General features: G+C 44.0%; 1 protein-coding gene across 7 annotated transcripts in view; it reads left to right on the top strand.

Annotated features, from left to right (window-relative positions):
• Positions 1-27,821, top strand: part of FRRS1 (ferric chelate reductase 1) — a 216,090-nt gene that overhangs the window by 94,292 nt on the left and 93,977 nt on the right. For all 7 annotated transcript variants that reach the window (XM_085601864.1, XM_085601865.1, XM_085601870.1 and 4 more), the window contains 5 exons: positions 6,356-6,450; positions 12,012-12,159; positions 13,746-13,928; positions 16,713-16,811; positions 27,570-27,717. In XM_085601864.1, the coding sequence (XP_085457990.1) occupies positions 6,356-6,450; positions 12,012-12,159; positions 13,746-13,928; positions 16,713-16,811; positions 27,570-27,717 (673 nt within the window). The remainder of the gene's footprint in view (positions 1-6,355; positions 6,451-12,011; positions 12,160-13,745; positions 13,929-16,712; positions 16,812-27,569; positions 27,718-27,821) is intronic.

The raw sequence follows: 27,821 nt of genomic DNA, 5'->3' as shown, positions 1-27,821 counted from the left end.
ATGTGTAGGCCTTAAATAGGTCTGACAAGAACTGCGGCCCATTGTCACTAGTTATTTGTTTTGGGAGCCCTTCTCGCGTGAACACTGAATCTAGAAACTCAACCACCGTCTTGGAATCTGGTTTGACTGTGAATTTAAGTTCAGGCTATTTGGTAAAATGGTCTATAAGTACAATTATATACCACTGCTCTTCTTTTTCCTCTATGGGGCCCATGATATCTATTCCCACTCTTTCCCATGGCATGGCTGGGCAACCAATGGGGTGTAATGGTGGTCTAAGGGTTACTTGGGTCTTGTCGGATTGCTGACACATGTTGCAGCTTCTGACTATTCTTTCTACGTCCATGATTACCCCAGGCCACCAGTAATTTTCCTTGACTCTTCTTTTACACTTAACTATGCCTAAATGTCCCTCGTGACATATTTCAAGGATTCTTTTCCTTAACGTGACTGGGGGTACCACCCTACTACCCCTCAACAGTAAGCTATTTTCGTGTGATAGTTCTTCCTTCACTTCATAGTAATGTCTCATTGTTTCAGTGAGTTTATTTTTATGTGTCCACTCTCCCTCTAACATCCTGATCACAAGACAGATGTCTTTGTCCTTTTCTTGCTCTGTGAGCCATTCTTCCTTTGAGATTCCCTGTAGATTGTCATCTAGGCTGGCTATACAGTACTCTTCCACTTCTGTATTGTTTTCTTGGTTTTCTTCTCTTATTGGTAATCTGCTTAAGTAGTCTGCAACAACGTTCCTCACTCCAGGTACATATTCTATGTTATAATTGTAGTCAAATAGGCGTACAGATAAGCGCGCTAGCCTAGGTGACGCTGAATATAGACCTTTTGTCGTGAACACCTTGGTGAGCGGCTTATGGTCCGTGCATAGTGTGACTTTGTTTCCCCACACATAATTTCGATAGTGCTCCAAGGCCCACACACATGCCAATGCTTCGCGTTCGATGACAGAGAATTTTTCCTCCGTCGGTGTCAATGACCGTGATGCGAACGCAATGGTGTACTGTATTCCCTTGTCATCTTTTTGAGTCAATACGGCTCCAAGTCCCTTCGAACTTGCGTCCGTTGTGATGGTGTTGCGGAGTGAAGGGTCAAAGCCCTGTAGAGGTATAGCATTGCACAAGTCATTTTTAACGGAGTTGAACGCGGCTTGGCACGTGTCAGTCCAATTGAATTGACTTCTCATCTTCAGTAGTTGTCGAAGATCATAAGTTTTTTTCAGAGAAGTTCTTTATAAACTTCGCATAAAATTCTGCAAGGAAAGACCTCAGCTCTTCCTTGTTTTTGGGCACAGGAGAGTATTTTATAGCATCCATTAAGTCTTTTTTCGGGTAGATTCCTTTTCCATTTATTTCGTGCCCAAGATAGTTCACTGACTCACATGCAAACTTGCATTTACTGTACTCTGCCGTGAGCCCCTTAGTTTCCAAGATTCCTAGTACTTGTTCTACCTTATCATCATGCTCCTCCTTAGATTTACCCATGACAAGGATGTCATCCTGAAACATCAGAATACCCTTGACTCCCTTAAAGATGTTGTTCATTAGTCTTTGGAACATCGCTGCTGCGGATGCCAACCCAAAAGGTACTCTCGTAAATTGGTAACACCCGAAGGGTGTGATGAACGTCGTGAGTCTTTTGCTTTCACGATGCAGTAGTACCTGGTGGTACGCGGACTTTAGGTCAATAGTTGAAAACCATCTGACCCCTTTAGTAGTAGCCAACATTTCACTAATTTTTGGTAATGGAAACTGTTCAACTATTATATTTTTGTTCAGGTCCCGTAAGTCCACACATAGTCTCAATTTTCCGTTAGGACGTTTGGCTACGACCAGTGGTGCGACCCATTCACTAGCCTCCACTTGTTCAATTATGCCTTCATTAAGGAGTTTCTCAATTTGTTTCTTTACTTCGTCCTTTATTGCAAACGGTAGATTGCGAGTTTTGTGTACTACCGGTGTTGCATCAGGTTTAACTATTATTTTATGTTGGTACCCCTTTAGTGCTCCAATTTTGTCTTTAAAGACATTTGGGTACTTGTGTAAGACGGATTTGTTATAGTCATTCGTGTTTTGTACCACTAGGACAGGGTCAGAACTGCTAGGGTCCAAGATGATGCTCAAATTTCCCTGGTCCATCCATCCCAAGACCGATGGGCCAACAGCGGATACATAGAGTTTTCCTTCTGATTCTCTCCCTTTGTATGCAAAATTTAGTTTTCTGTAACCACACACGTTAATTGGTTCTCCAGTGAATGACTTAATCAGTATGTCTGCCTTCTCAAGGTGACTGCCAATATGTGGTGTGAACTTTTCTTCCCATACTTTTTTGTTCACAATCGTATAGGGTGAGCCTGAATCGGCGACTATGCTGATATCGACGCCTCCAATGGCCATGTTGCATGTGGGTTTCTTCTTTTTAGTCATGCCGCCAGCACTGACTTCATTTATTTGCTCCTCTTCGATGCTGAGGACACACATATTGACGTCGTCTTCATCCGAATCTTCATCCTCATATTCTTCTGATTCATAGATGTTTTTCACAGAGCGAGCCTTACGCCTTCGACATGCCTTCTGGAAATGCCCGATGACACCACAGTATGTGCATTTCACTCCACGTGCTGGGCACTTTCTGTCGTCAGCCCAATGTGTATTGTCTCCACATCTGTAGCAACGCCTAGTTCCATTATCCCCAGATTTGTTATTCATGCTTTTCGCAGACTTGTTCCATGTGTTCTTCGAATTTTGTTTAACTTGTGTCACCTTGCTGACGGTTCCACTTTCTTTTTTTTCATTGCTTTCTGCTATTACTGCCTTTGCGCAACGTCCGGTTAATTCGGATTTTCTGGCAACGTCAATTATGTTCTGGAGTGGATACTCCCCTTTAGCCCAGAGGCTGTCCTGGATGTCAGCATTTGACCCCTGCATAACGATTTGATCTCTTATGAACTCGTCGTGTAGATTCCCAAAGCGACAGTTCAATGCCAACTCCTTTAGTGCAGATACATAGTCATCGACTGACTCTTCCTTCCCTTGCTTCCTGTGGAAGAATTTATATCTATCCACTCCAACGCACACATTGGGTTTGTAGTACGCATTTAGGTCATCAATAGCATTAGCGTAAACATCTTCTCCCTCCCCTCTTGTTTTCATGTTGATGCTGTTGTACACTTTTATTCCTCCTGCTCCGAGACAATGTAGTAGGAGTTTGTATTTCTTTTTAGGTGTAAATTCATCGTCATCATCAAACTGCGAGATGTAGTTATTAAAATACTCCCTCCATTCTTCCCATTTCAGTAATGGTTCACCCTTGCCAGGTAGGAATGATTGTGGAGGGGAGAGATTCCACAAGTAGCCAGATGCCATGCTGCTTTTAATTTTTTTTTTTTTTTTTTTTTTTTCCTTTAAACACAGTGCTTAATGTGCTAGATTAATTCTCTTTTTTTTTTTTTGCTAATTATTTGGTCCGTTTTTATCCATTAGGATTAGACCAGCGCATAAATATTGCTTAAGTTCGTTGCCGGTAGCTGTTTATTTGCAAAGATCTGAGCTGCCGGGGTTTTTTTTCCTAAATGCGTGTTCGCGCGTTGCCTTGGTGTTTCAATTTCACTTGTATTGTTTACATATGGGAAAATTCAAAATGGCCGCACGTTCGGGTACGTCGTGCGTCACTTCGAGATTCCTGAAGGATTCCTCAATGCGTCTGTGCACACTACGTCACATTTAATTTGCATACGTGATGCTGCTCCAGCTGACAGTTGACACAGTTAAACTGTCGTTTCTTTACAGTTAGAGTATGGTGCAGCGTTTCACCTCACAAATGCTGACTTCAACAGACATGCTAATAGTTACTCACGGTGTCGCCTGTCAATGTTCCACATTACTTCCTTCTCAATTACCACGGCAGTTTCTTCGTTTGCATTATACGCGCAATTCCATGTATATCTCTTCACGCATAAATTTGTATGTTCCTGGTTTTTTTCCGTATTGATGTGCCACAGCTGCTATTTCTTACAGTTCTTTAACCCCTTCGGTGCTCATGACGGAATGGTTCCGTCATGACCCACGGTTGAGCTGTGCTCATGACGGAACCATTCCGTCATGACCACGCCCGCGCAAGATTCCGTCAGCACAGCGGCGGAATCTGCGCAGCATCGAAGGGGTTAACACTCTTTTCTTTTTTGTGTTAGTATTCTTCCTTTGTTTCTGTAAGTTTCCTTTCTCGCCGTTTTTTTTTTCTTTTAAAGTTCATATACCGGTTGTGGGTTCCGGTGTTGGCGCTCGTCGCCACTTTGTAAAGAACAACGTGGAAGCAATAGGTTGAGTCGTAAGTTCTTTATTCTTCGCCAACACAGCTCCGAACGTGGAGCGCAAGATTGCAGCCGCTGCTCAGGATCACCAGCTGTCAACTGTCACCAACTGACAGCTGGTGAGGTCACAGCTGGTGAGAGGCAACGATACGGTGTCCTCGCAGGGACACGCAAGTGCATAGGACACTACGGTGTCCACAGGATGACAATACACATACACAACAGGCACCAAGAATTCAGGGGTCTAGCGCTGCAAATTAGACCTCAAATAGACGGGTCTTGGTGGCATATATCAGGATAATGTGACAGACCAGGCACGGAGTTTACCACAGTGTGTCCGCATTTGCCGCCATTTTGGCTATGCCCCAATCTGTGAGATTCCTTGTAACCAAATCCGTTCCTGTAATAACAATCCTTCCTCAAAAGGATTGATAATAAAATATGCTTTTGTCAATAAATATGTCCGGTCTAATGACATATCATAATGTTTCATATTCAACAGATCAGTCCTTCAGCTATGATCATTTGCTTTCCTCCATATCCAACTCAGTCCTGCTGTACTGAGTGTAAGCTTTGCGCACATGTCAAAAAGTGCTATACTATACTCTGCAGTGGGAGCCGACAATTTCACATCCGATCCTGCACTCCAGGGATCCTACATGTGGATACAGATTAAGTCCATCTCTCAATAGTGCTCTGAATGCTCTTTTTTTGTTGTTGATCACAAAAGGTCTAACCTGTGGCAGCTGTGCTGTCATACTAGATCTAAAAATGCATGTAAATTAGTATAGCCTGGGGCAGGACATACTGCTCATAAACACCAAACTACATTCTGAAGTCAATGGTGAAATGGGAAGTAAAGGGTGCTGTGACCAGAAAACATTACATTCCTCATGAATGCCCTCCTCCCATCTGTGCTGCTGTCAGAGGAAAACCAACCCTGTAAATTATCTACTTATCTAAGACACTTTAGCAGGATTACAGTGCATGTTTGTGCCCGCGAAAGGAACTCCAGCTCCTTCACCTTTAAATAGGATACTTTATGCATGTTAAAGAGCTTTCTATAGGCAGAAACAATTTAAACAACCACAGCTGCGTGGAAGGAGAAGCTCTTTTCAGGTTCATCTCGTAAGGTCTGATGACCGCTGAGCTGTCAAGCTAGACCTAAATAAGGCTGCTGCAATGTGAGTGAGGCTTTGAAATACTCAATGAATTCGGAATATCTTCAAATGACGGTAAATCTAATGACGTTTTATGAATGTAGCTCTGTGCCATTTAAGAGGTGTAGAGGATAGAAACACCTAGTTAACTGGTTGTGTATGGTTGGTAGTTTTTACAAGCTGTCTGGATAGCATATGAATTGAAAAGCTGGCTTCTGAAACTTTTAATGAATATAGCTTGTTTTATTGTTTTGGAAAAACGTTTTACGAGTTTAATTAAATAACAATACATTTGATTTGACATGCTTGAGGGGCACTCCTATCTTGCTTGAGTTACGGGGACATTGAACACCCTGCTGGCCTAGTTTCAGAAAAATACCCTATAAATATTTTAATTGTTGTGCATGAAAAGGATTTCCTTGTTAAACTACCTTCATATTTTCCTAAGCTAAGTAAATTAAAATGTCAATGTTATTGGCCCAGAATAAAATAAGTCCTTTAATGAATTCTGTGTTGTTGCTAATTACGTTCATATCAACATTTGAGGGGGGAGGGTGAGGTTGTCTTTTTCCTCAGGTTTTATGGGCAATTATTTATCATCATAATACCACTGTGCGAACAGGTGGCTCACACTTTTCTCAGTGGTACATGGTGCTGGGATAATCTGCCTTCAGTAAAACGTAATTTGGATGTTGGGACACTTTTGTTTTAATAATGCGAGTGCACTATGCCTTTTTCATGTAAAATGACATATACTTTACTTTACGTTGCCAGTCCATCTCTAATGGGATGTTTAGGCTTGAATTCTCCTGAGGTCTGATTGTAGGCTTGCAGTGCTATTCCTATAGTTACAATCGTCTCTTTGTTCCAGGACTCCGCTGTCAGTCACACAAGCAAATCAAGGAAGACACAGATGGAGGCCTATTGGAATGCTCCCAGCAATGCACCACAGCACATCCAGTTTATGTGAGTCAGCAGATGATTCTTGGGGCGGAAGGCTATATAGATATCTGCTCAACCCGAGTCGCATCTGCAAGTACAAGTGTTTCAGTTAATCAGCTACCCATCACCCATTCTTGTTTGCATGTGTTAATTCAGTTACTTCGTTTTAAGGGTATTGAGGTTACTTCATTCACATTGCAATGCCATCTAATTACTTCATAAAGTACATATTTGGACTATACATAAAGTAAGCAGCCTCTTTCATTGGTTAGGTAAAGCCGTACGGACAGTACACTGATCTTCACTCTTGCCAAATCCTGATGACCTGCATTATTGAAGCCATCTTACTGTTTGCCGATAGCAAATTTTTATGTCGAGGCACCAGCTGGAGGTTTAAAGACAATTTGATTGTGTTGCAAACCTCTCTAGAGTAGCGATTGTGAGCATGTAGAACTTGAACTTCTAGAACAGTGATGGTGCACTTAAAGCAGGGCTCAAGGTTTCAAACCCTTAATGTATAATACAAGCTTAATTGCACTTCATGGCCTACAAACATTGTTATTTTCAGGTAGGACATTATCTAGGGCAGGGATGATGAGATTAAGACTAAGTTAAAGACTCCAGACCTCTAATGTCGACTTTACAGAGTCCTGGGGGTACTAGTGCAGCAACAGTGAGCCTAGAACTTTAAGATTTAGAACAGTGATGACAAGCTTGAAGTAATGCTGCAGCTTGAAGTCCAATTCTAGGCTGTTGTACTGTGGCTGTTGGTAACAGCGATGGTGATCTTTTAAGTAGTAGTTCCGCTCTATACGAATGAGCTGGATAAGTACCTATGGCTCTAGAGTAGGACCAGTGAGCTTTGAAGTTGAAACTCTAGTGTAGAGCTGGGGTGGATAGATTAGTGTCTCAAGCAGTGATTCAGTCTTGTTAGTAAAAGCAGTAATCCTCCACACAAAATGGAATTTAAGGTTCTGTGCAGGGAAGGGTGTAGCTACACAGGATGGATCTTCAGTGATGGTGAACTCAAAGCAAATTTTGACTGGAATTGAACCTCTGCATTAAAGTAAATTATATACTATGCGTGTAACTGAGTGACAATGTTTTTGAATTGATGTAGAATATCCCACAGAAGGGGGTGTATGAAGATGCTGTAGTCTTTCTCCACTATGAAAATTGTGTGCAGTCATACCAGAAGAAAAATATAAGGAGTAAAGAAAAGAAATTCCATTGTGAAAGAGACGTTGAATCGCAGATTCCGCACCATTTTTATATTTCCCAAGGCGTCAGACTGGATCATGAAAATTGAGCAGTACTCCTGTGTGTCTGATAAGTGGCACCCTGCGGCTCCGCAGGAATGTTGCTCTGGTCCAGAAATGACATGCAGGGCCTATGTAGGCATCATGCATGCACGTGACATCAGTTATTTTCTTTCCGTGCCAACAGACGCAGATCAAGAGTTACTCATCTCTTTCGAGACCATCATTTCCTCCCCCAACCCACAAATTTTGCTACAGTGTCCGAGGGAACATTTTACCGCCTTTTGGAGAATGTTGCAAACTAATGTTTCTGATAACCCTGCATGTGGCTTGCCTGGGGTCGGATCACAACCCCAAGACCTACATTGATTGCTCCTTGATACACTCCCAGGACATTCTGAATTGAGAAGCAAAGCGGTTCGTTGCAGTGCACTGCAAAAATTCATGCCATGAACAGTTGAGGTCCAAGGGTAGGTTCTGGTCCCACTTTGGAGTTCGTTCCCATGACAGATTTTTGTCCCAGTCAAATTCTTTGGGTGAGTCGAAGAAAAAACACGAAGTCCAAGTGAGACTCTGCTCCTTCCCGTCACTTTCAAACTCCTGTGGAAGACACAAGGGCGTCAGTGTTCCTCCCATTCTCGGTCCTAAAGCCGTTCTCTTTTGGAGTCGATTCTAACTCTTGCCCCAAGGCAACTTGAATTTTTGGGGACGTCAGCGACTCAAAGCAAGACAATGAATTCCATATTACCATGCTGCAGCTTTTTGGCACATTAACGGCTCCCTCTGGCATGCCTTTGGACCTCAAGGAGCAGAGAGGCCTCCCAACTGGGCTTCCTCTGACATGTCACTTCTTGGTGCCAGTTGGGCCCACTGGTTTCACTCCGGATTTTGGACCTCGCCGGTACCACATTCCATTCTGGAGCATTATATGCCAGCACCGTTGACACCAGTCAGCCCATTGTGATGTCTGGCACTGCTGAAACCTCAAAAGAGGCTGCATACATCTCTCATGGTGCCACAGCCTATTGGCCACCCATCTGATTCTGATATTTTGCCCTTGCCCCTCGGAAGAGTGTATGTCTTACATGATTTGTTTGGCGCCAATTTGGATAGCAGTGGCTATGATGCTGGGGGCTCGTTTGCCCAGCCTAATCTGAGGACAATTGGTATGAAGACCACCCCGATGCCAATAGTCTGGATACTTCCCCAGGCCCTGTCACAGAGTAAAGTGCATCTTTGCAATGGTTGGCGGAAGTTGGCAGAGGTCCTTGATCTTTATCTTCCTACTCAGGAAGTTTAGATCGGTGTCCTAACTAAGGTGCTTCAGACTAGTCAAATACGTTCTGAGCCCCTCCTTCCCTCCAATGAGGCTCTTGGAAACGTCTGGGGACCTGGGATAAACCCCCTACTATGGATTCTATTGGTAGAACCTTTGGCACCAGTGTGACCCTTCGCAGGCCTGCCTCGATGCGGTCTTCTGACATTTTAGGCGATTCCCTGGCCAGTCTCATGGACATACCATTCAATGGTTCCCATCGTTTTGGGAATAAAGTTGAGACTGTCCTGGAGTGTTTTAGAGACCACAGGGCCACAGATTGCTGCCTTTGGTTACCTGCTTCCCCACATCACCATTTTCGCCCCTCTGTGGCTACTGTAGGGGCTTTCAGTACCACCTGTAGATGCAACCAGTACAGCAATCCCCCCCAGACCTTTTGTGGCCGTGACTGCAGTCCCCAGAGACCACATGGACAACACAGGAGTAGCCTGCAACCCAGTCTTTCACTTCCACAGCTTCTGCAGCCCCCAAGCTTCTTTAGCATGCACTTCAATGCACAGAGCCACCCTGCTGGAGGCCGAATCTGAAATTCTCTTCCAGAGTGGCAGGCGATAACTTTGGACAAGTGGTTCCTGCAAATTGTTCAGTCGAGTTGCTCCTTACCATTACTTGCAACCATGCCGCACCCTCCACAATCATCATACCAGTTGACAGAGGACTATCTATCTCTATTGGAGCAGGAACTGCAGGCTCTTTTGGCCAAAGGAGCCATAGAGGGTGCAGGTACCAGAGGTTAGTAGAGGTTGTTACACTCACGACTTATTGATGCAAAAAAAAGGCACCGGTCTCGGTCCCATCCTGGACCTTTCCCCTATCAATAGCTTCTTGGGGAAGGAAAAATTAAAGATGCGCCTCCTGTCCCAGGTCATGTCTGCCCCAGACCCTGGAGACTGGATGATATTGCTGGTACTGCTGGACCTGCAGGACACTTATTTCCACATCCCCGTTCTTCAGGCCCACAGATGTTACTTGTGGTTCATGGTGGACCCAGGGGCATTTTCAATTCACTGTGCTCCCATTTGGCCTAACCAGTGCTTCTCGGGCGTTCATGAAAGTGATGGCTAAGGTCAGTGGTCCGAGTCTTTCCCTACTTCGACAACTGATTGCTGAAGGTGGGCTTGCCAAGGCAGTCGTTACCACCTCAGGTATATGGCAAACCTCCTGACATCTTTGGAGTTTACTATCTATATCAGTCACACCTGACTCCTTCACAGATGCTCCCCTTTATCAGAGCCATTCTCGACTGTTTTGCGCCTGTCTCGTGGAGTGAGGAGTATAGGTTATTGGGGCTATGATTCTGATGTTTTAGCGTCTGTCCTGGATTTCAGTGAGGATGACTCTGAGGATGCTGGAACTGATGGCCTCCTGCATCCTGCTGGTGAAGCACCCCAGATGGCACCTTCAAGCAGCTCTGCAGTGGGAGCTGAATTCCTAGTGGGCACAGCACCAGGGGAACCTCTGTGATCACGTCCACATGTAGGAGGAGACTGCAATGGTGGCTACAGGACCGCAATCAAGTCATGGGCAAACCAGTCTGCTTACCCCACTTGGAGCTAGCACTGGTGACCGATGCATCACTTCTGGGTTTGATTGGCCTCCTGGGAGAGGTGGAGTTCAGAAGTCTCTAGTGGCGGCTTGACTTCACATCAATTTGTTGGAGCTCCGAACCATCCGTATGGCATTGAAAGCTTCCCTTCCTTCCATGAAATGGAGGCTGTTGCAGATGCTCCTGGACAACCACGCCGCCATGTGGTATTGCAACAAGCAGTCTAGGATGGGGTCGTGGACCCTATTATAGGAGACCCTGCACCTTGGAGGCCCTACACCTCTGACATGGCTGAAATGGTATAAGATTTTCCTGCTGGTTTGCCACCCAGGGGAATTTCTGAACATCAGGGCAGACAAACTCCACCATTTATACCTGACCGATCATAAATGGTGGTTACATCTGGAGGTGGTGCAAGGACTCTTCCGTGAATGGGAAAAATCTTGGCTCAGTCTTATCGGCACTGCCAAGAGCTTGCAATGTTGACTCTTTGCACATTAGAGTTTCCAAGGTGTCTCTCACCTGGAGATTCGCTCTGCATAGAGTGGCACTTGGGACTGGAGCAAAGAAAGGCAAAGCAGTGCAGAAGGGGATCATCTTTTGCTCTAAATTAATATCTGCTATTTGTTGGCTAAAAAGCAGTCTTCAGAGAACTTTTGGGATCACTCCATCAGAGCCAAAACAGAAACAACTGCATTTGCATGCAGGGTGCCTATCATGGATGTTTGCCAGGCGGCTATGTGGATGGACCTCCATGCATTCACAAAGCACTATTGTGTGGATAGTCGGATCTGCCCAGATGCATTTTACTTGCTGAGCCCTGCAAGACTTTTTGGTTTGATCTAGTTCAAACCCTTTACCTGGCAGGTTCTGCTTTGGTATCTATTCTAATGGTGAGTCTGAAGTTAGAACTCTCTATCACAAGAACAAGTTACTTACCTTTGGCAACTCCTTTCTTGGTAACTACTCTAACCGCAGGTTCCTCACTGACACTTCCATCCTCCCCTTTGTGTGAACTTGACTCTTCTCGTTTTAAAGTTCCCTATTAGAGATCTACATCCTAGTTTGTATTCTGCGCCTGAGGGAACGGACAGTTCAGAAAGCAACTGATGTCAGTGAATATGGACGGTGCCTACATGGGGGCTGCAGGCCACTTCCGGGGGGCGGAGGCATAGGACACCACTGTCGGCACACTGGGGTACTGATTAAGATTTTCCGGATCCAGTGTGACGCTTAGGGAAAATATTCAAAAGTTGAAGAATCGGCAGTTAGAGTTCACACCAGGAAAGGTGCTACCGAAGGTATAAGTATATTTAGTTAAATAATGTTTGAAGTTTTGTAGTCTTTGGGATTTTGCATTCTAATATTTTAAATGTTGTTCATTTATTTATATTCATCAAAGAAAAATGATAAAAGTCCTATTTTAATTGCGCTTCTCTTTCAGGTTCTCTGTGGTTGAAAAATATAAGATCTACTGGGTGAAGCTTCCTGGACCCATTATTTCACAGACCAGTGCACCTCCAGTGACTAAGAGCCCCAAACCAACTGGTGCTCCATTGACTTCGGGAGCACGATCCCATCTAATAAAACCGGTGAGTGTTGTTTTCCATCATATCTGCCACCATTATGCCGTCGTGCTGGCAAATAATGTACAGTCTTTCAATAGAAGGCACCATACAAAGGCACAAAAATTAATGTGATCTACCATCACCGCCCAGACATTGCACACCAGAAAGACGTACCCTTTGCGTGTGCCTTGAAATCTCCAGTATACACAGGCACAGGTTTTAAGATTGCTTTTTATTTAAAGCCGGTTGTACTTTTTAATTAATAATTCAATCCGCCTTAAAACGGAAGGCCTGATTTAGAGTTCGGCAGATGGGTTATTCCATCACAAACTTTACTGATAGACCATGCGCTACATTACAAGCGCCATTGGATATAATGTACTTGTAATACAGCATATGTAAGCCGTCCCTCGAACTCCAAATCAGACCCTTAGTCTGTTAAACCCAATCTTTAGTTAAATGTAGGCAAACACCAAAAATGGTACCATTGAATGAAAATAAAAGAAAATGCTTTGAAGGAAATTACTAAAGTGAAATGAATTTAAAAATGTGGTCCATGTCCGATCACGTTTCTTCTGTTCAGTTCCTCTTTAAAATCCTGTTAGCTCCAGCTTTAATATACCCCTATTACTTTCTTGTTTCAGCTGAAATGTTGCTTACTTACAACTCTTTTAAATGTATCTACCGCCTGTCCCAGTTAAGCCTGCCTTCTTGCCTTCACTTTTTTGTACATCTTTCAAATCGATCTTACCCCCCCTCTCTTTTTAAAAAAGATATGTTTTTATCGCTTTCTGCTTGGTTGCACATTCTTGAATCCTCTTTTCACAGTTGCTTTTATATAGATTTTGGGATGTAAGAAATACCTAGTATTCTATTGACCAAAGGGTGTGCCACCTTCAGAGGTTAACGACTTGCTGATAGGAAATCTGAGCTTGCAAGTTTTCTTTTCTCTTGTCTTTTTTCCTCTCCTTTTCTCTGCCTCCCTCTTTCCTTTTGCTTTTCTTTTTCTTCAGTTTTGGCACAATTTAGAACTATACCTCTGCAGCCAACTGCAGGTCTCTTTAAAAAGGCAAAACCTTTTTCGACAAAGTGGTGTAGACTGTCTCTTTTTTCCAGAGTATAGCCAGAGCAGCTAATGATATTTCCAACGTTGAAGAGCTAAGTACTTGTGGTGGAGGCCACTGGATGTATACACTTCAGCAACTTGGAATATGAAAGCGTTGTAAAGGTTCATATAATCACGGAAGATGTAACTGCTGTGTGATTAATAAAAGGAGTGAAGACTTATATTTTGAATGTGTATATCTGCAGTCTCAAACTGAGTTTGATGTACTAAGTGAGATGCGTGGATCATGTTCCTCTTGAGGGAGCAATTTACTTTCTTACATTTTTATTACAATGACACTACTGTCATCAGAGTGCTTATTAAAGCCTTCCATGATGCAACCTTGCATCAAGTTCTTTGAATGACCTTCTACACATGTATCTTTCCCATAATAATAGAGTAATTATTTGTGTAATGTGTTTTGGAGAAATGCATTTCTTGTTTGTGTTCTTTTGAACAATAGCTGGTCTATTTAAACTCTCTAATTTTCTGCTCATCTTCACAGTTTAATTCTACAGGATGTGGAGTTTCTAAGTTCTGTGTGACGAATCCTTCACTCTGTGACCCTGAAACAGACTCCCAGTGTTTCTTCCTCTCCTTTAAAGCAGAAGGTGACTCTGTGCTGATTGAGATGAGTGGTCCAAGTGATGGCTACATTGCCTTTGCTTTGTCGCATGACCAATGGATGGTTCGTATTTTATTTGAAACTGTATGCCATTTTAATACATTCCAGATACAGAAAAAGTAGACTCCTGCCTCCGCTTGAGTGGTTAAAGCATAATTTGTGTCAAATACACATTGTTTTAAAATTGCTTGCCTTCTTCGTTTATATATTTTAGGTGGCAGAGCTTGTTCCTCAATCACATCTGCATTTGTAGTTTAGGGGCGGAGAGTTAGTAGTGCAGTTCGGTAGATGTGCAGTAACCAAAAGCGATGACAGGGTGTCTTCTGCTGTCAGTAACCGTAGCCAGATTGGTTCTGGAATTTGTGTTCACTCCATCAATCGGAGATGGATTTGAATATAGTGAGTGCTGTTCACCTGAGCTAGGAGGGCACAGTGGAGGGTCCCTGAAGGATCCTGAAAGTGGCCCTTTGGAATATCCCTCTCCAAAATTGATGGCTAGGATTACCATTAAGAGTTTCTTTCACTCTCTATCGCGGACATGTGAACCGATTGTTGTTTTGTAATTGCATCTATAAAGCGCTTACTACCCTGGACAAGGCGTTGACTGGCTTTAGGATGGGAAGCACACAGCTTCGGAACCCAAGGTTTGTGGTTAGTCCAGTGATATTGGTTAGTGTTAGTTATTGGATTTAATCTTGTGCGTCCAAGCAAGCCATTCCATGCATTTATTCCAGTTTCTTTGTGGAAGATTAATAGGTGTGATCATTAGTGGGGGCTAGGGGAGTTCATGCAGATGGTTGTGGGTTAGAAAAGGAGCTGGAGCAGATCAGGTATTGTTAGGTTTTAAGTGTACGACTTTCAAAGGAGGAAGTTGTGAGCTTGACGGGCGATGCGGACAATTTTCAGAAATACAATCCTAGATATTAAGGCATGCTGTGACTTTGAAAAGGTTGTGCTCCGAGAGGAAAGGCAGAGGACGAAAGGGAAAATTAGGGGCATTTGAAAGAAAAAATGACAGGCCACCGAAGTCAGTGTTTCATGCCCTATTTAGAAATCTAGAAGGTTTTCTTTTTGAGATGGCATACAAATTGGGGGTGCAAAACTGTAGAAAGAAACAACCTAATTCGCATAAGAAGGTGGTGATGATATTAGGTACTTTTGACAGTCGCTAGAATAGGGCTAACAGTCTGAATGCACTCCTGTTAAATTATATTACATGAAGTTGATAAATATTCTCTTCACATTGCCTGAGCATGCGTCTTACCCAGCGAATATTGTCATCACAGCGAATATTTGGTAATTATTTAATCCCAGCATCCCTTTTTGAGTACGATCATGGAGCGCGGTCTACCTCAAAATAGACCATATACCATTTTCCAAAGCAGTCTATTAAGCTCAGTCAGCTTCAGTCAGGGTGCAGCACTTAGACAGCAACCCTTAAGAGTCTTGACCCCATACATATCGGAGCATTGACTGTCATTTCCGTTGATCTCCTAGCACCTTTTTCACACCATTGACTATCTTTCTATTCATACTGTGGAAAAGAGTATGGGGACCACAGGGCATTTGGTAAGTCAGTTTGCCTTCTTACCTGTCGTTTAATCTCTGATGTTAAAAGTCGGAAACTCCTCCTGTGTGGCATCTGAGGAGTACGTTTTAGCTTCATTTTCCGTAAAGACCATACATGTCTCTACAAGCACACTACTGGTCAAGGACCCACCTTTATGTAGGTGAAATTCTGAATGGGTGGCTGAACTTTGCCTTTATTTGAAACCTACTATTCCCTCTATTTTCTGCTGCAGCCTTCACATATTTGTTTACAGTGGTAGCTCACCCAAGCTGGTTTTGCATGCCAAAGGGCTCGTGATTTACTTTAATTCACCTCTGTAAGCTAGACGGCTTTGGGAATTTAGTAATTGCCAAATCTTTCTTTCAAAAAAGTTCAAGACTTTATTCCAGCCATGTTGTCCGTGCCCTTGATGCAGCCAGCAGATGGAGGTACCACAGCCTTTGCATGGGGTCCTGAATCCTCAACCACTTCATTTAGAGATGTTACATTTCGCTCCTTAGCTAGTAGAATGGCCCAAAAAGGATCACATTTCTGTTCTTCGCACTCACCTGGTTGGTTTCCAACAGGAGACAAGTTCTTAGTTTAAGATTTGTTGCTTTGACGCAGAAAGCAATTTACCGCTGAACATCCTTTTTCAGGCCGAAAGCTTGGTATCACTGGTAGGCTGTAGGTCTCCAGGAGTTGCACTAATTGGACCGCTAGAGGCTGCAACATTCGATTTTGAAACCTGCTTCTGATGAGGATTGGAATGGTGACAAGTTTCTGTACAAAACCAATAGTTCCCTTTACCAATAGTTCCCTTTTTGTAATATATTTGGGGTAATTTAAGTTCCTAGGAAATGTCTGTTTGGATTTAATATATTGACTGTTCAATGATTGTCCCATTTATCTTAAATTGTTACAATGTGATCCAAGGTAGCAAAGGGGTTGCATAACAGTTAAATACAAGTGGGGCAGTGGATTTGAGTGTCATATAATTCAGGTTGTCTTTCGTGGCACCAATTTATTGTTGCATGTAATCACTGTTGCAAGACAAAAGTTTATATTTTGGTCCTGCTTTAATTTTTCTAGCATATTGTGCATAATGATTGGATGCAAGTTCTAGGTTATTGAAAATGTAACTTCATGCTTTAGAACTAATTTGATGTCTCTCAGTGAAATCAAATGATAAATCTTAGAGAAGTCTCCTTATCACTGTGCAGAAACTGCATTAATTGTGGTAGTATGAAGCAGAAATGTTCGCTCTGGTAATTTTTTATTTTCATTTTTATTTACAGGGTGGGGACGATGCTTATTTATGTGTAGCTGAAGACCAACAGATTCAAATAAATGCTGCATATTTGTCTGGTCGAACATATCCAGACATGGACAGTGAGGTATTGTTATTAAAAATATATGTTTAAGAGTGATAGTAGACATAAGTATATTTTCTAGATTATAGTCTGGGCTGTGCCTGGATTTTTTCTAGGACTGTGTATGTTCTGACAAACAATCCTTTGAGAAGAGTACATTTCCCAATTTAAGATGTTTCTCAAAGACACAGATTCCTGGTGAACACATCCACAGAGGTGCTGTGCCAGGCAATAAAATATGCAATATAATAAAGTGCTCTATGGTGAATGATTCCCACCTCTTCCTTCTCTGCCGGATATTAGTTGGCAAAACCTTTTTTTGTTTTAAATTAGTTTTGTTAGGTTATTGCTAATACAAAAGAAAAACCACAAAGGAACATACATAACTTCCTACACAACGTAGTTGCTACAGTCTTGTACAAAGTTCTGAATCACAATATTATCAGTATCTCAAATCAGTGTGTTAAAAGCAGAAAAGTGACAGACCCAACCGTGTCGGGTTTTTTCAGACCTTAGTTCCGGATTCGCTAAAGTTTAAGCGGGCCCTAGTGCGCCCCCCTCGGAATCCTGTGTATGGTCCTTAGTCTGCTCAGTAGCCTCTGCTTCCCCTGTGTCTGAATGCGCTAGGAGATATTTTTTCGGGGGGTTCCAAATGCCTTGAGGGCGGGATGATGGCAGCAGTAATTTTGCATATGTATTCAACTGGTCTTGGCAGATTATGAGGTCATTTAGCCATTATTTAAATTTGGGTGCCCTCCCTCTCCCCCATCTGCTGGCCACTCTACGTTTGGCCAACAATAGCGCTAAAGATATATATTTCCTGAATGGGACAGTGAGGTCTTTGGTGTATCCTAGTACTGTGATGAGTGGATCATCGGGTATGTGTACACCAGTCATCTGGTCGAGCGTCTTGGAATGTGACTTTCAGACGCGCCAGGAATAGCATGTCATATGTAATGTTTGCCTGTTGAAGCTTTTTCATGACAGGGAGATGCTTCCTGCGGGCCTCCTGGACCGCCATGGTAAAGTCCGGGTATATGGCTATTTCCGTGTTTTCAAACAACAGTTTCTGTTTCTCTCTCCCTAGTTGTAGAGCGGTATCTCGGTCACAGTAGTTTAATACCCTAGCGATTATCGGCCTGGGGCGAGCCCCGGGTGGAGGCTGGGCGGCCAGTGATCGTTGCACTCTTTCCACTATTAGAATGGCTGAGAATGCTTTTCTGCCAAAGAGCGCAGTGAGTAGGCGTTCAACGTTTTTTTTTTCGTATTTGTAGATTCCGGTACACCAAGAATTCTGAGGTTCTTTCTACGTGACCTAGATTCTAAGTCCTCATTTTTTGCATCTGTTACTTTTAGGGCTTTCTCCATGTTTAGCATCTTCTCTGTGTTTTCTGTGGAGGCGTCTTCTAGCTCCGGTATGCGTTGCTCCGTCTCTTTATATGCTCTTCGTGCTGGTCAATTTTATGTGTGACATTGTCTAGTCGCGTGCACATGGAATCCATTTTGGATTCTATTGAGGTGAGACTGGCTTTCATGGTGAGGAGTAGCTCCTTCAGATCTTCGGTTGATGTGGGCAATCCTGTGGCAGGGACATCTGCAGTGCCTTCGTCCACCTCAATCTGCGTCCTGGAGGACTTGCGGGCCTCAAAGGGAATTTTGGTTTGCTTGCTGTCAGTCTTCCCCATGCTGTACTCTGCACGTCTAATTCCCCCTATTTATTTTTTTGGGTGGGGGTGTTTGGTATGTTTATTGACTTTGGGAAAAGCGGGGAGGTGTGGTGGTAAGAGGTTGCACAGTGGGTAAGCCAGCGCGTGGAGTGCTGTAGAGCAGTGCCGAGGGTGAGAGTGTTCTCTGGGTAGAGGTATGGATGCCACTCCAGGGTCAACAGGGGTGCTCCATGTACATCCCCAATTCGGAGAGTATGTGGGCTTGGATGATTAGGTGCTAGTCTATTGCAGACTCCGTTTCGTGTGCAGGTCTGACCATCAGTTCCTGCTTTATATCACAAGGAGGGGGACCATTGTGTTAAGTTGTGGTGTTCCCCCCTGATCAGATTCTGTTAGAATCTGGGTTCTCTGGTTGGCACAGGTAGGTACTTGTGACAAGCAGGGAACCTTTCCTCTAGTCAGGGTAAGGGGGTTACACTCCTAAAATAACCCCTGCTCACCCTCTAGGTAGCTTGGCGCGAGCAGAGAAGGCTTATCTCAGAGCGTTATAGGTTAAGCATTTGTGAACACCTACAGTAACCAAGTGACAACACTACAGATGGACACCACACAGGTTTTAATATTAAAAATAAGGATTCTTTATATAGACCATTAAACGACAAAAATACACAATACTGTTACTTTAGATGGTAGAAGTTTCTCTTAAGTTCTCTTAAGTTCTTAAATGCGACACTTTAAGTCAATGTACCTTAGATGCGACACGCAGGGCAACAAAAGTGTTGCAACGATGCTGATGCGATGAAGTTTTTGGTGCAAAGAAATAGACGTGAAGATCTTCCAGATGCGTTACGCTTCTCCGATGTTGCGAGAGGACTCGTCTCGATGCGTCGGCTGCAGCAGCGTCACCCCTTTACGCGATGCGAAGACAGCAGCTCCGACGGCGGCACGCTTCTCCGTGGATGCGAGGCGCTTTTCTTGATGTGGTGCAATGCGACAGCTGCGATGGCGACACGGTTCTTCCTCGATGCCAGACTCTTCTCTTGATGCGGTGCAATGCGTCCGATACGATGGCTGCAATGGCGACACGTTTCTTCGGCGTTGCGAGACACTTCCGGAATGATGCGAGATGCTTCCGCTCGATGCGATGCTGCAGCGGCGACGCCCTTTGCGAGATGTGACGACAACAGCTCCGACGGCGGCACGCTTCTCCTTCTCGAGTCGTGCTTCCAGCTCCTTGCGACACGCAGTCCCTCAGAAGGCCCAACAACAGCAGCAGACACTTCCAAAAGACTCTGGGGAGCTGGGGGTGAAGTCCACTGGTCCTGGGACTTCGTTCAGGGGGCAAGCTCAGCACAAGCCCTTGGAGATCTTTTAAGCACAAGTTGAAATAAAGTCTTAGTAGTCTTTTCTCCTCTCCTTTCAGCAGCAAGGCAACCACTGCAGGCCAATCCCCCCAGGTCAGGGACAGTACTCCTCCTTACAGCTTTCCCAGTTCCTTCTCCTCAGGCAGAGGTTCTTCTTGTCAAGCAGGATCTAATTTCTTGGGAGCAGGGTCCCAATACTTATACCCCTAATTCCTTTGTTCCTCTGGGGTAGAGGGGCCTTTGCCCAGTCCAAACCAGTTCTTGAGCACTTTGTTGACATGACTCTGCCTTTCTATTCAGGGTGCAGGGCAGAGACATCAGCCGCTCCACAGGAGGTGGAGCCAGCATTGTGGTGGCAGAGCACAGCCCTATTCAGAGTCCAGGTGCACTTCTCCCACCCATCTGGATGTCAATCTCTCTATTCACTCCAGGCTACCTAACCCTGCCCCTCTGGGTTTCCCCAGCCCTGTCACTCACACAAACCAGACAGGCAGATACACTTCATAGCAGAGGCGGGCTGAAATGGTTAGGCAAGCAAATACCAACTTTCTAAAAGTGGTATTTGCAAACACAGAATATTAAAATAAACTTTACTAAAAGATGTATTTTATTATTCTGAGTTCAGGCATACTAAACTCGATTTTCTACCATGTTCCCTGGGTCTGTTAGAATCATAGGATGTAACAATTCTAACAGCCCATTCTGGCCTATGGAGAACAGGTAGCTTTACAATAGTGAAAAACGAAAATGGCTGTAATTCACTATTAGGACATGCCACACACATCAGGGCTTGTCCTACCTTATGCTTACAATGCACCCTGCCCTTGGGCCTACCATAGGGGTGACTAATATGAAGTTAAGGGAAGGTTTAGGGACTGGGAAGTGGGTGCACTTGCCCAGTCAGCATGACAGTACCAGACTGCACGCAGGTTCTGCAATGGCAGACCTTAGACACATTTTACTAGGACGCTTCTGTGGGTGGCACAACCAGTGCTGCAAGCCCACCAGCAGCATTTGTATTTACAAGCCCTGGGCACTCCTGGTGCACTTTACTGGGGTCTGACAGTAAACCAAATAAGCCAATCATGGAATCCAACCAACATATACATTTTAAATAGGGAGCACTTGCACTGTGGCACTGGTTGGCAGTGGCACAGTGCTCTGAGCAGCCAACACCAGCAAAACACATGAGGCACAGCGACAAAAAGTGGAAGGGAGACTCACGCCAAGGTGCCAGGTCTAACAGATTCCTTTAATGCACTGTCACGTCAAAGGGTGCAAGATGCAGCGGGGGCCGGCTGGACGCAGCTGCGAGCGTGGCAGGCCCAGGTGCCAAGAGAGGCTGCAGTTAAATGAGTTATTGCAATGATTGAGCATCCTGGCAGGTTTCTGTAAACTGATGCATCGCATCCGTTCAGGGCAGCATCGTCGTGTGTAAGGGTGCTTAACAGGTGCTTGGCGCTACTATTGCTATGGTCCTGGCGGGCGCGACACAGTACTCTTTACAGGCGATACAGGAGTTTATGGAGGCACTGAGGGAGCGTTCACGCTGTAAGCGAAATCCTTGAAGGGGGCGACGCGCCGTAGGTGGTGATGTGGCTCAACTCTCGCCCGCAGTCAGCAAGTGATCGGTGCTGTCGGGCTGTGCAAAGTAGGAGCGTTTGAGATGCCAAATTGTTGCAATGTCCTCAGGGGAAGGCTGGAGCGGGGGGAGGCTGGAGGGTGCCTCAGTCCCTCGCAGCTGTGGCATGTTGCTTAACGGCCCTCACTCACCGGGAAGTTGCACTGCGCCTGGGGTGATTCCGCTGGCAGCGTCTGGTCCTGATGCAGTTCGCCGGCCTCCGACCTCGGTGGCAGCAGCTGCGAGCCCTCTGCAGGGGTGGCAGCCGGGTCAGGAGTCAGCTCTGAGAAGGCGCCCGAGTGCACTGGATTATCACGTTGCCGAGCCCCGACATGTCTTGTCTGTTCTCGAGGGTTGGGGTGCTGCAGATCTCGTGGTCTGCGTCCTGCTGGTGATCAGTGGCGCTCCGGTGGCTCACCGTATGGTGTGCAGATCCTAGGGACTTTCCCAGAGCCAGCGGCCGCTACCCAGAGCGCGCGGCCGCCATCTTGGGATATCGGCAGAGTTGGATTCGGGGGAGATTTTCTCAGCAATCAGGGCAGACTCGTTGGTGTCTTCTGCCCCAAAATCTGTCGGCGGTGCTCTGGTCGTATTGTGGCACTTTTTGGGGTCTCTGGAACGGCTTGTGAGGAGGATAATGGTGGTTATGAGCCCTGGGCTGCTAGAACCTCACACAAGTGCGGCCATCTTACTGCGCGCCTTCTAACGCCCACCTAGTCTGCAAAACGTTACACATCTGATCCTCACTCTTATTGAATGTGTAGGAAAGTTAAACTATGGGACTTCCTCTAAGAAAACTTTATATATTACTTGTTCCGCAATGCTAAAGCAACATTAGAAATAATAAATACATGTTAAAAGTCCTAAACCAGTTGAGTTAAGTAGAACAAAATAGAAGTATCACATTGCCACAAAAAGAAATGGAATCCGAAATAGAAATCAAAAGGAATTAAAACCACCAATTGGAATACTTTTTGAATCTCAACTGTCTTTGGGAGTAAAATTCAACAAAACAAGATACTGACCATGGTTATTAAAAAATAAAAAAAACTGTGGTAGCAGTGCATTCATTTTTGGCTCTGAAATAAAACAATTTCCTACTAGGGAATTTGTTTACAAGAGTGTGGTTTTAAGAAGATTATACCTTTTACAAAACCTACTATACACTAGGAGTAAATGTTCTTTAAAAAGTATCTGTTGAAACAGTGTCTCTACCGTCAAGTTTTAGTTCTTCAAGCAGCTGAGTGTCCTCTGCAACCACATCACTTCCTTCATCCTCTGGGCTTTCACCCATCTACTCCTAGTTGAACTCGGCAGTAATGGAAATCAGTCCCTGAATGAACTAAGCAAAAGTTAATGCATTGCCCCCCCCTAGGTTTTACTACATTTCTGATAACTTTTTTGCCTTACAGAGGTCCCGTACTTTAAAGGGCAATCTACAGTGCTTTGTCTCTCAATCTAGCAATTTGACTTTTCAGGCCTGGCTTAGTTCTTCCGTCCTCTAATTAGTCTCAGTCCAAGGTAAAACCACACCTTCCTCCAGAGGATCAAAGAAAGTCCCCACTCCTCTTAGACACATCAGCTCCCCATTCAGGAGCAATAAAGGTCCTATAAATCTGTGACCCGTTCCTCTGGAAGGAAAGAAGTGTAAGGCCACCCACTGACAGGAACTTGTGGCTTGAGAGTTGTCTGGGCTGCATGAAAAAAAAAGTGGATCAAAGCAGATTTTAACATGATTGTTTCTGTCTGGAGTTGCACCTTGCGCAAACTAATTGTAGACTACAAGGGTACCCCCAAAACAGCGGATATTAATTCAAGAATTTCATCCCTCACTTTTTTGTTTCTCTCACTGGGACATGGTAAGTGTGATTGGTATTTCCAGTTTCAGGCCCTGGACCTCACAATGGCATAGGTTTCTAGCTGCTCCTCACTAGGTCTCACATTAATATGTCGGCCGGACCGCCACTACAGGCTGTCGGTGGCAGTCCGCACGACATCTAGGGCAGCGGTTACTATGCTGGTGGTCAGAGGGCGGGGGAGGGGGGTACCCCCCTGCCTCCAACAGGCTCAAGCAGCCTGGTGGGGTGGTGGTCGGACCATAATCCCTACAATGGGGGGGGCGGGGCCAGTCACCGCCGTAGGGATTATGATGTCCATTTCCTGCAGCCTTTCCGTGGCAGTCTCACCGCCATGAAAAGGCTCTCGGAAAAAGCCTTTGGAGGCCCTTAGCCTGGGCCTCCGCTTTGTGGCCCTGGGGACACTTGTGGTGCCCCACCAAACATCCATGCACCGAGGGCCATGCACCACATGGTGTTTGGCACATGGTGAATGGATGTTTAAAAACATCCTTTTTATATTGCAGCATTTGCTGCGGCTCTTTTCTGGCCCACAGCACAAGCGGCAATAGAAAAAAGCATGTGTCCGACCACCTGCACCCTGATTGCATCATAATCTGCTGGGTAGGACCTCTGACTACTTGTCGGGCTGTCCCAATCTCGACTACCATTGTAATCGGGCCCTAAGTGCGAACAAGGCTGAAACCAGTCTCAGGTTGCTTGTGCTCCGGTTCACAAGGGTCATGACCTGACAGATCAAGCTGCCCTATTCTTTTGTACACAGACAAGGCAATAGAGGATATGGTTGCTGCATGTTGAATGACATTGGGAGCATAAAGATGATGGACTGGAGTGTGGCCCATATTAACTACTCATTGCTTAGATTTATTTGAGCTTTCCACCAAGCAAAGTTTTTCAGTTTCTCTATACTGTCAAGTTGGCCACTATAGACTCACTCTTGGTGGGGGCTTGACATATCCTTTTCCTAAGGAGAGCAGCCCTGACTGATTGAAAAGGATGAATGGTATACCATACACTGTATATCTCACAGCATTTTACAGTTCGGCAATGAGGGGTCAGTCCTTGGAGTAGGGGACCCAGTATCAGGTTACTGCTGTTGCTGCTAAGAATTCATGGCGGCGACAAATGTTTCACACAATCGCTGTGCAATAGAGGGGCCTGCCTGTTTCTAATGGGCGAGAAAATACATTTTGTTGCAGAGAACAGCTTGTATGCACTGGAGCATTGCAAACTGTATTATAAAAAAACAAAGGATTATTGCTTTTTGTCTCCTGAGACAGAAGCTCCAGACTTTGAGTGTACCTTCTTGACCATTCAGTGTCACCTTTGTAGGACCTGGCCTGCTTGCTTTCAAGCGAACCACACCTCACCAGATGTGGTACACCAGGACCTCCTGTCCAAGTGAAGAGGTCAGACCCTCTGTGGGTGCAATAAGAATACTGACAAACCTCAACAAATTGGACACAAATGGGCCGATACCGATCATTCATGCATGGAGGATGTGACCACAGAAATGTAAATCGTATTTCCTGTTATTTATATTGTGTATGTTTCAAATCTTCAAATCGACTGTTCTTGGATCCACAATTAATCCAACTTCTTGGCAAATCTTCTATATTGTAAACTGTTCACATTAAAAAAGCCGCTTCTTGTACTCTTGTCAGAAAAAATAGCCCATAAGATACACAGCTAAAGCTGAAGATGCACAACTACAACCGACATGCTTCATAGTAAAAGAAAGCGCTTTGCATCTATGATGCAGATTTAAAAAAAAATTGTTTTACATTAGATTTTTTTTTTATTGATTTAAAAATAATTTCTTTACCATATCTCCCATACATTTCTCTATGCCATATTTTCTAAAGTTACTCGCAATCACTATCTGGCATCACCTCCCACCTCCAGGTCTATCTGTATTCTTGCATAAAACAGATGGAGAGATGGACTTTATGAATTTTTTGAAAAAATAACGATAAAGAATATTTGCTAAGAAGTTGTAGTAGTTCGAATTGATGAATAGATTGTCATCTAGTTGATATAATCTGAAACACTATCGTTTAGTGTACATTTACAGCTGTTGTACTAAAGTTGCAAATCTGGCTTTTTAAATGCAAAAACATACATACAAACCTACACACAAACACGCACACAAATGCAGGCATCCCCTGTGATGCCATACTGTCTCGGTTTTTGTTTTAGAAGTAAGTGGAGAACAGTTTGTCTGCAGGCTTATCTCTTCTGCATATTGAGCCATCTGTGCACTCAATACAGCTGACATACCAGATTTAAATATACCTATTTAATTACAATATGATTTTTCAGTTTTGGGGTAGGGTGCAGTTATTTGGAAGCCTAGTGATTAAAATATCAGTCGCCTGAAGTTCAAAAATCTAAATATTTTATGGAAACCTGACAATCCTGGTAAAAATATGGGTTTTCTTCAGATGCATATTCTACCTGCAGAGCTTTATTTATTTATAACTGGCTACTTTGACATTCCTAATAACTTTTTATTAATAGCTACAATAGGTGAGACTAAGGGCCACATATACGATCGCTACATTTTGTGAGTTCCTAATTTCAACTTTTTGCGACTTACAATTAGTAAGTCGCAAAATGCGATGTACTAATGTGTCTCAGACACATTTAGGGATTCCCAGTGAGCCAATATTCACGAGACTAGTCTCAATCTGTGACCCATTGGTAAGGCCCGTCTGGGAACAGCAACCAAGTCCTGGCAGTTTGATTCTCGACCGGCCCCAGGGTAGGGGCAGGAAGGGAGGTGGTGTGGGGTGCTAGTAAAAAGCACTGCTTCCATTTTTGTTACAGGAGGCCGATATTGCAGCACAACCGGCCACACAGTGACAAAACCGGCCCCTACCCCTCCGGCCCGCCAGGGAAACCCACTGTGCCTGCTATGGCCAGTCCAGCCCTGCCTTTTAAGAATTGCTAAAAACAGAGGGATGGTGGCCGTGATTTTAAATAAGGCAACTTGTTTTTTTTTTTTAGTGCAGCCCCTTTTCTTTAAGAAAAAATGGAAAGTGTTTCAAGAAGAAAAATGAAATGTTTTCGTTAAATTTTTTCAGAGTAGGCAGTAGTCTGTGCGGCCACTGCTTGCCCTTAAAAAAATATTTTCGACTGGCTTACCACCTATGAAAGTCGGTGTAAAATGCGAATGTTTTGCGACCGCATTTCTGTTACAAAACATTCATACATCCCCCTGCGACTCACTGTTGGGGACTCCCTTAACACTTCCTTTCCTAATTCAGACTTGCAAACCCTTTTTTGCAATTTCGTAATAGGTTGTAATAGGTTACCGACTCGCGAAATAGTGTTAGTACATGTCAAAAGGCTATTTAGCGGTCAATTACAGCTCGATTCTTTGTTTGCGACAGCTAAAAACTTTTGTACGTTTTTAGTATTTAGCTTTAGTTGTGTAGTTTTTATTTGTTGCAAGGAAGGCTTGCATTGTGTCACGGCTAGTACACCCTTATGCTATAGGAGGCCTCTACTTCAATTCAAGTTAACCCAGTCACTACACTTTAAAAAAAAAAAAAAAAAGAAAAAGACAAAGTAAAGGCGCTGTTACGGATTTAGGTGGATGTACACTTGGAGATTAAAATGCACAGCATTTCACTATACAATTAGAATAACTCCGCTCTCCCTGATGTAGCAAAGGTGTGCAGTAGCATTGTGTAGTCAAGTAAATGCGGATTTTCTACATTATAATTTTTGTAAGATGTTTCCAGAAATTCCAAGAAGTTCAAAGAAATTACTGTTTTAAATATGAAAAATGCTCAAAAAGAAGTTGAATCTATTTAAACGTATGATTTTATAGACCACTTTCTTGATGTCTCTACTATTGCGGGTATTATAAGATGTATTTCCAAAGCACATTTCAATCCTTTGGTTTGGTATGTACAACTCAGTTGTACACATTTTATCACCCTCAGCAGAACTAAAGGCCGAGTTGACCCACAGGGATTTGAAACTGTTGCCATGAGGTCAAACACATATTTCAGTGGTTCTGCTGAACCATCCAACCTGGCTCAAGGATCACTACCTAACATGTCAAAGAGTAATGCATTTGCATTTTGTGATCAATGTGCCAGAGAAACAGGAGTATTTTTAATAGAGGAAGGTGAAGAATGGTTTGCTAACCCAGTAATGCACTGACTCCAGTGCGGAACTTTCCAGTCTTGATACCATAAGGACAGAAATGGCTGTGTTCTTCTGAAGCATCATTGGGAAACTGATCGATTTTTAATTTTCAGCCCGTCCTTCGAGATACGGCATGGAGGCTGGCCGATGGTGTAATTCAGTGCTCTTTCCGGAGAAACGTCCACCTTCCCACGTACAAATCAAGATTTGATCTTGACCACCCTTATTACATATTTGTAGCTGATGGGGAAGCACGCGATGGTAAGTTGACTAGGATTTCTAATTCGCCCATTCCTGACAAAATGAAATCGTTCTGACAGTAATAGATTATGCACCATTTAAATAAATCATCGTCAATCTTTAAC

The sequence above is a fragment of the Triturus cristatus genome, chromosome 4_2 (assembly GCF_964204655.1).
Source record: "Triturus cristatus chromosome 4_2, aTriCri1.1, whole genome shotgun sequence".
NCBI lineage: Eukaryota > Metazoa > Chordata > Amphibia > Caudata > Salamandridae > Triturus > Triturus cristatus.
The sequence above is the reverse complement of the archived record's forward strand: the minus strand, read 5'-3'. Positions and strand labels throughout refer to the sequence as shown.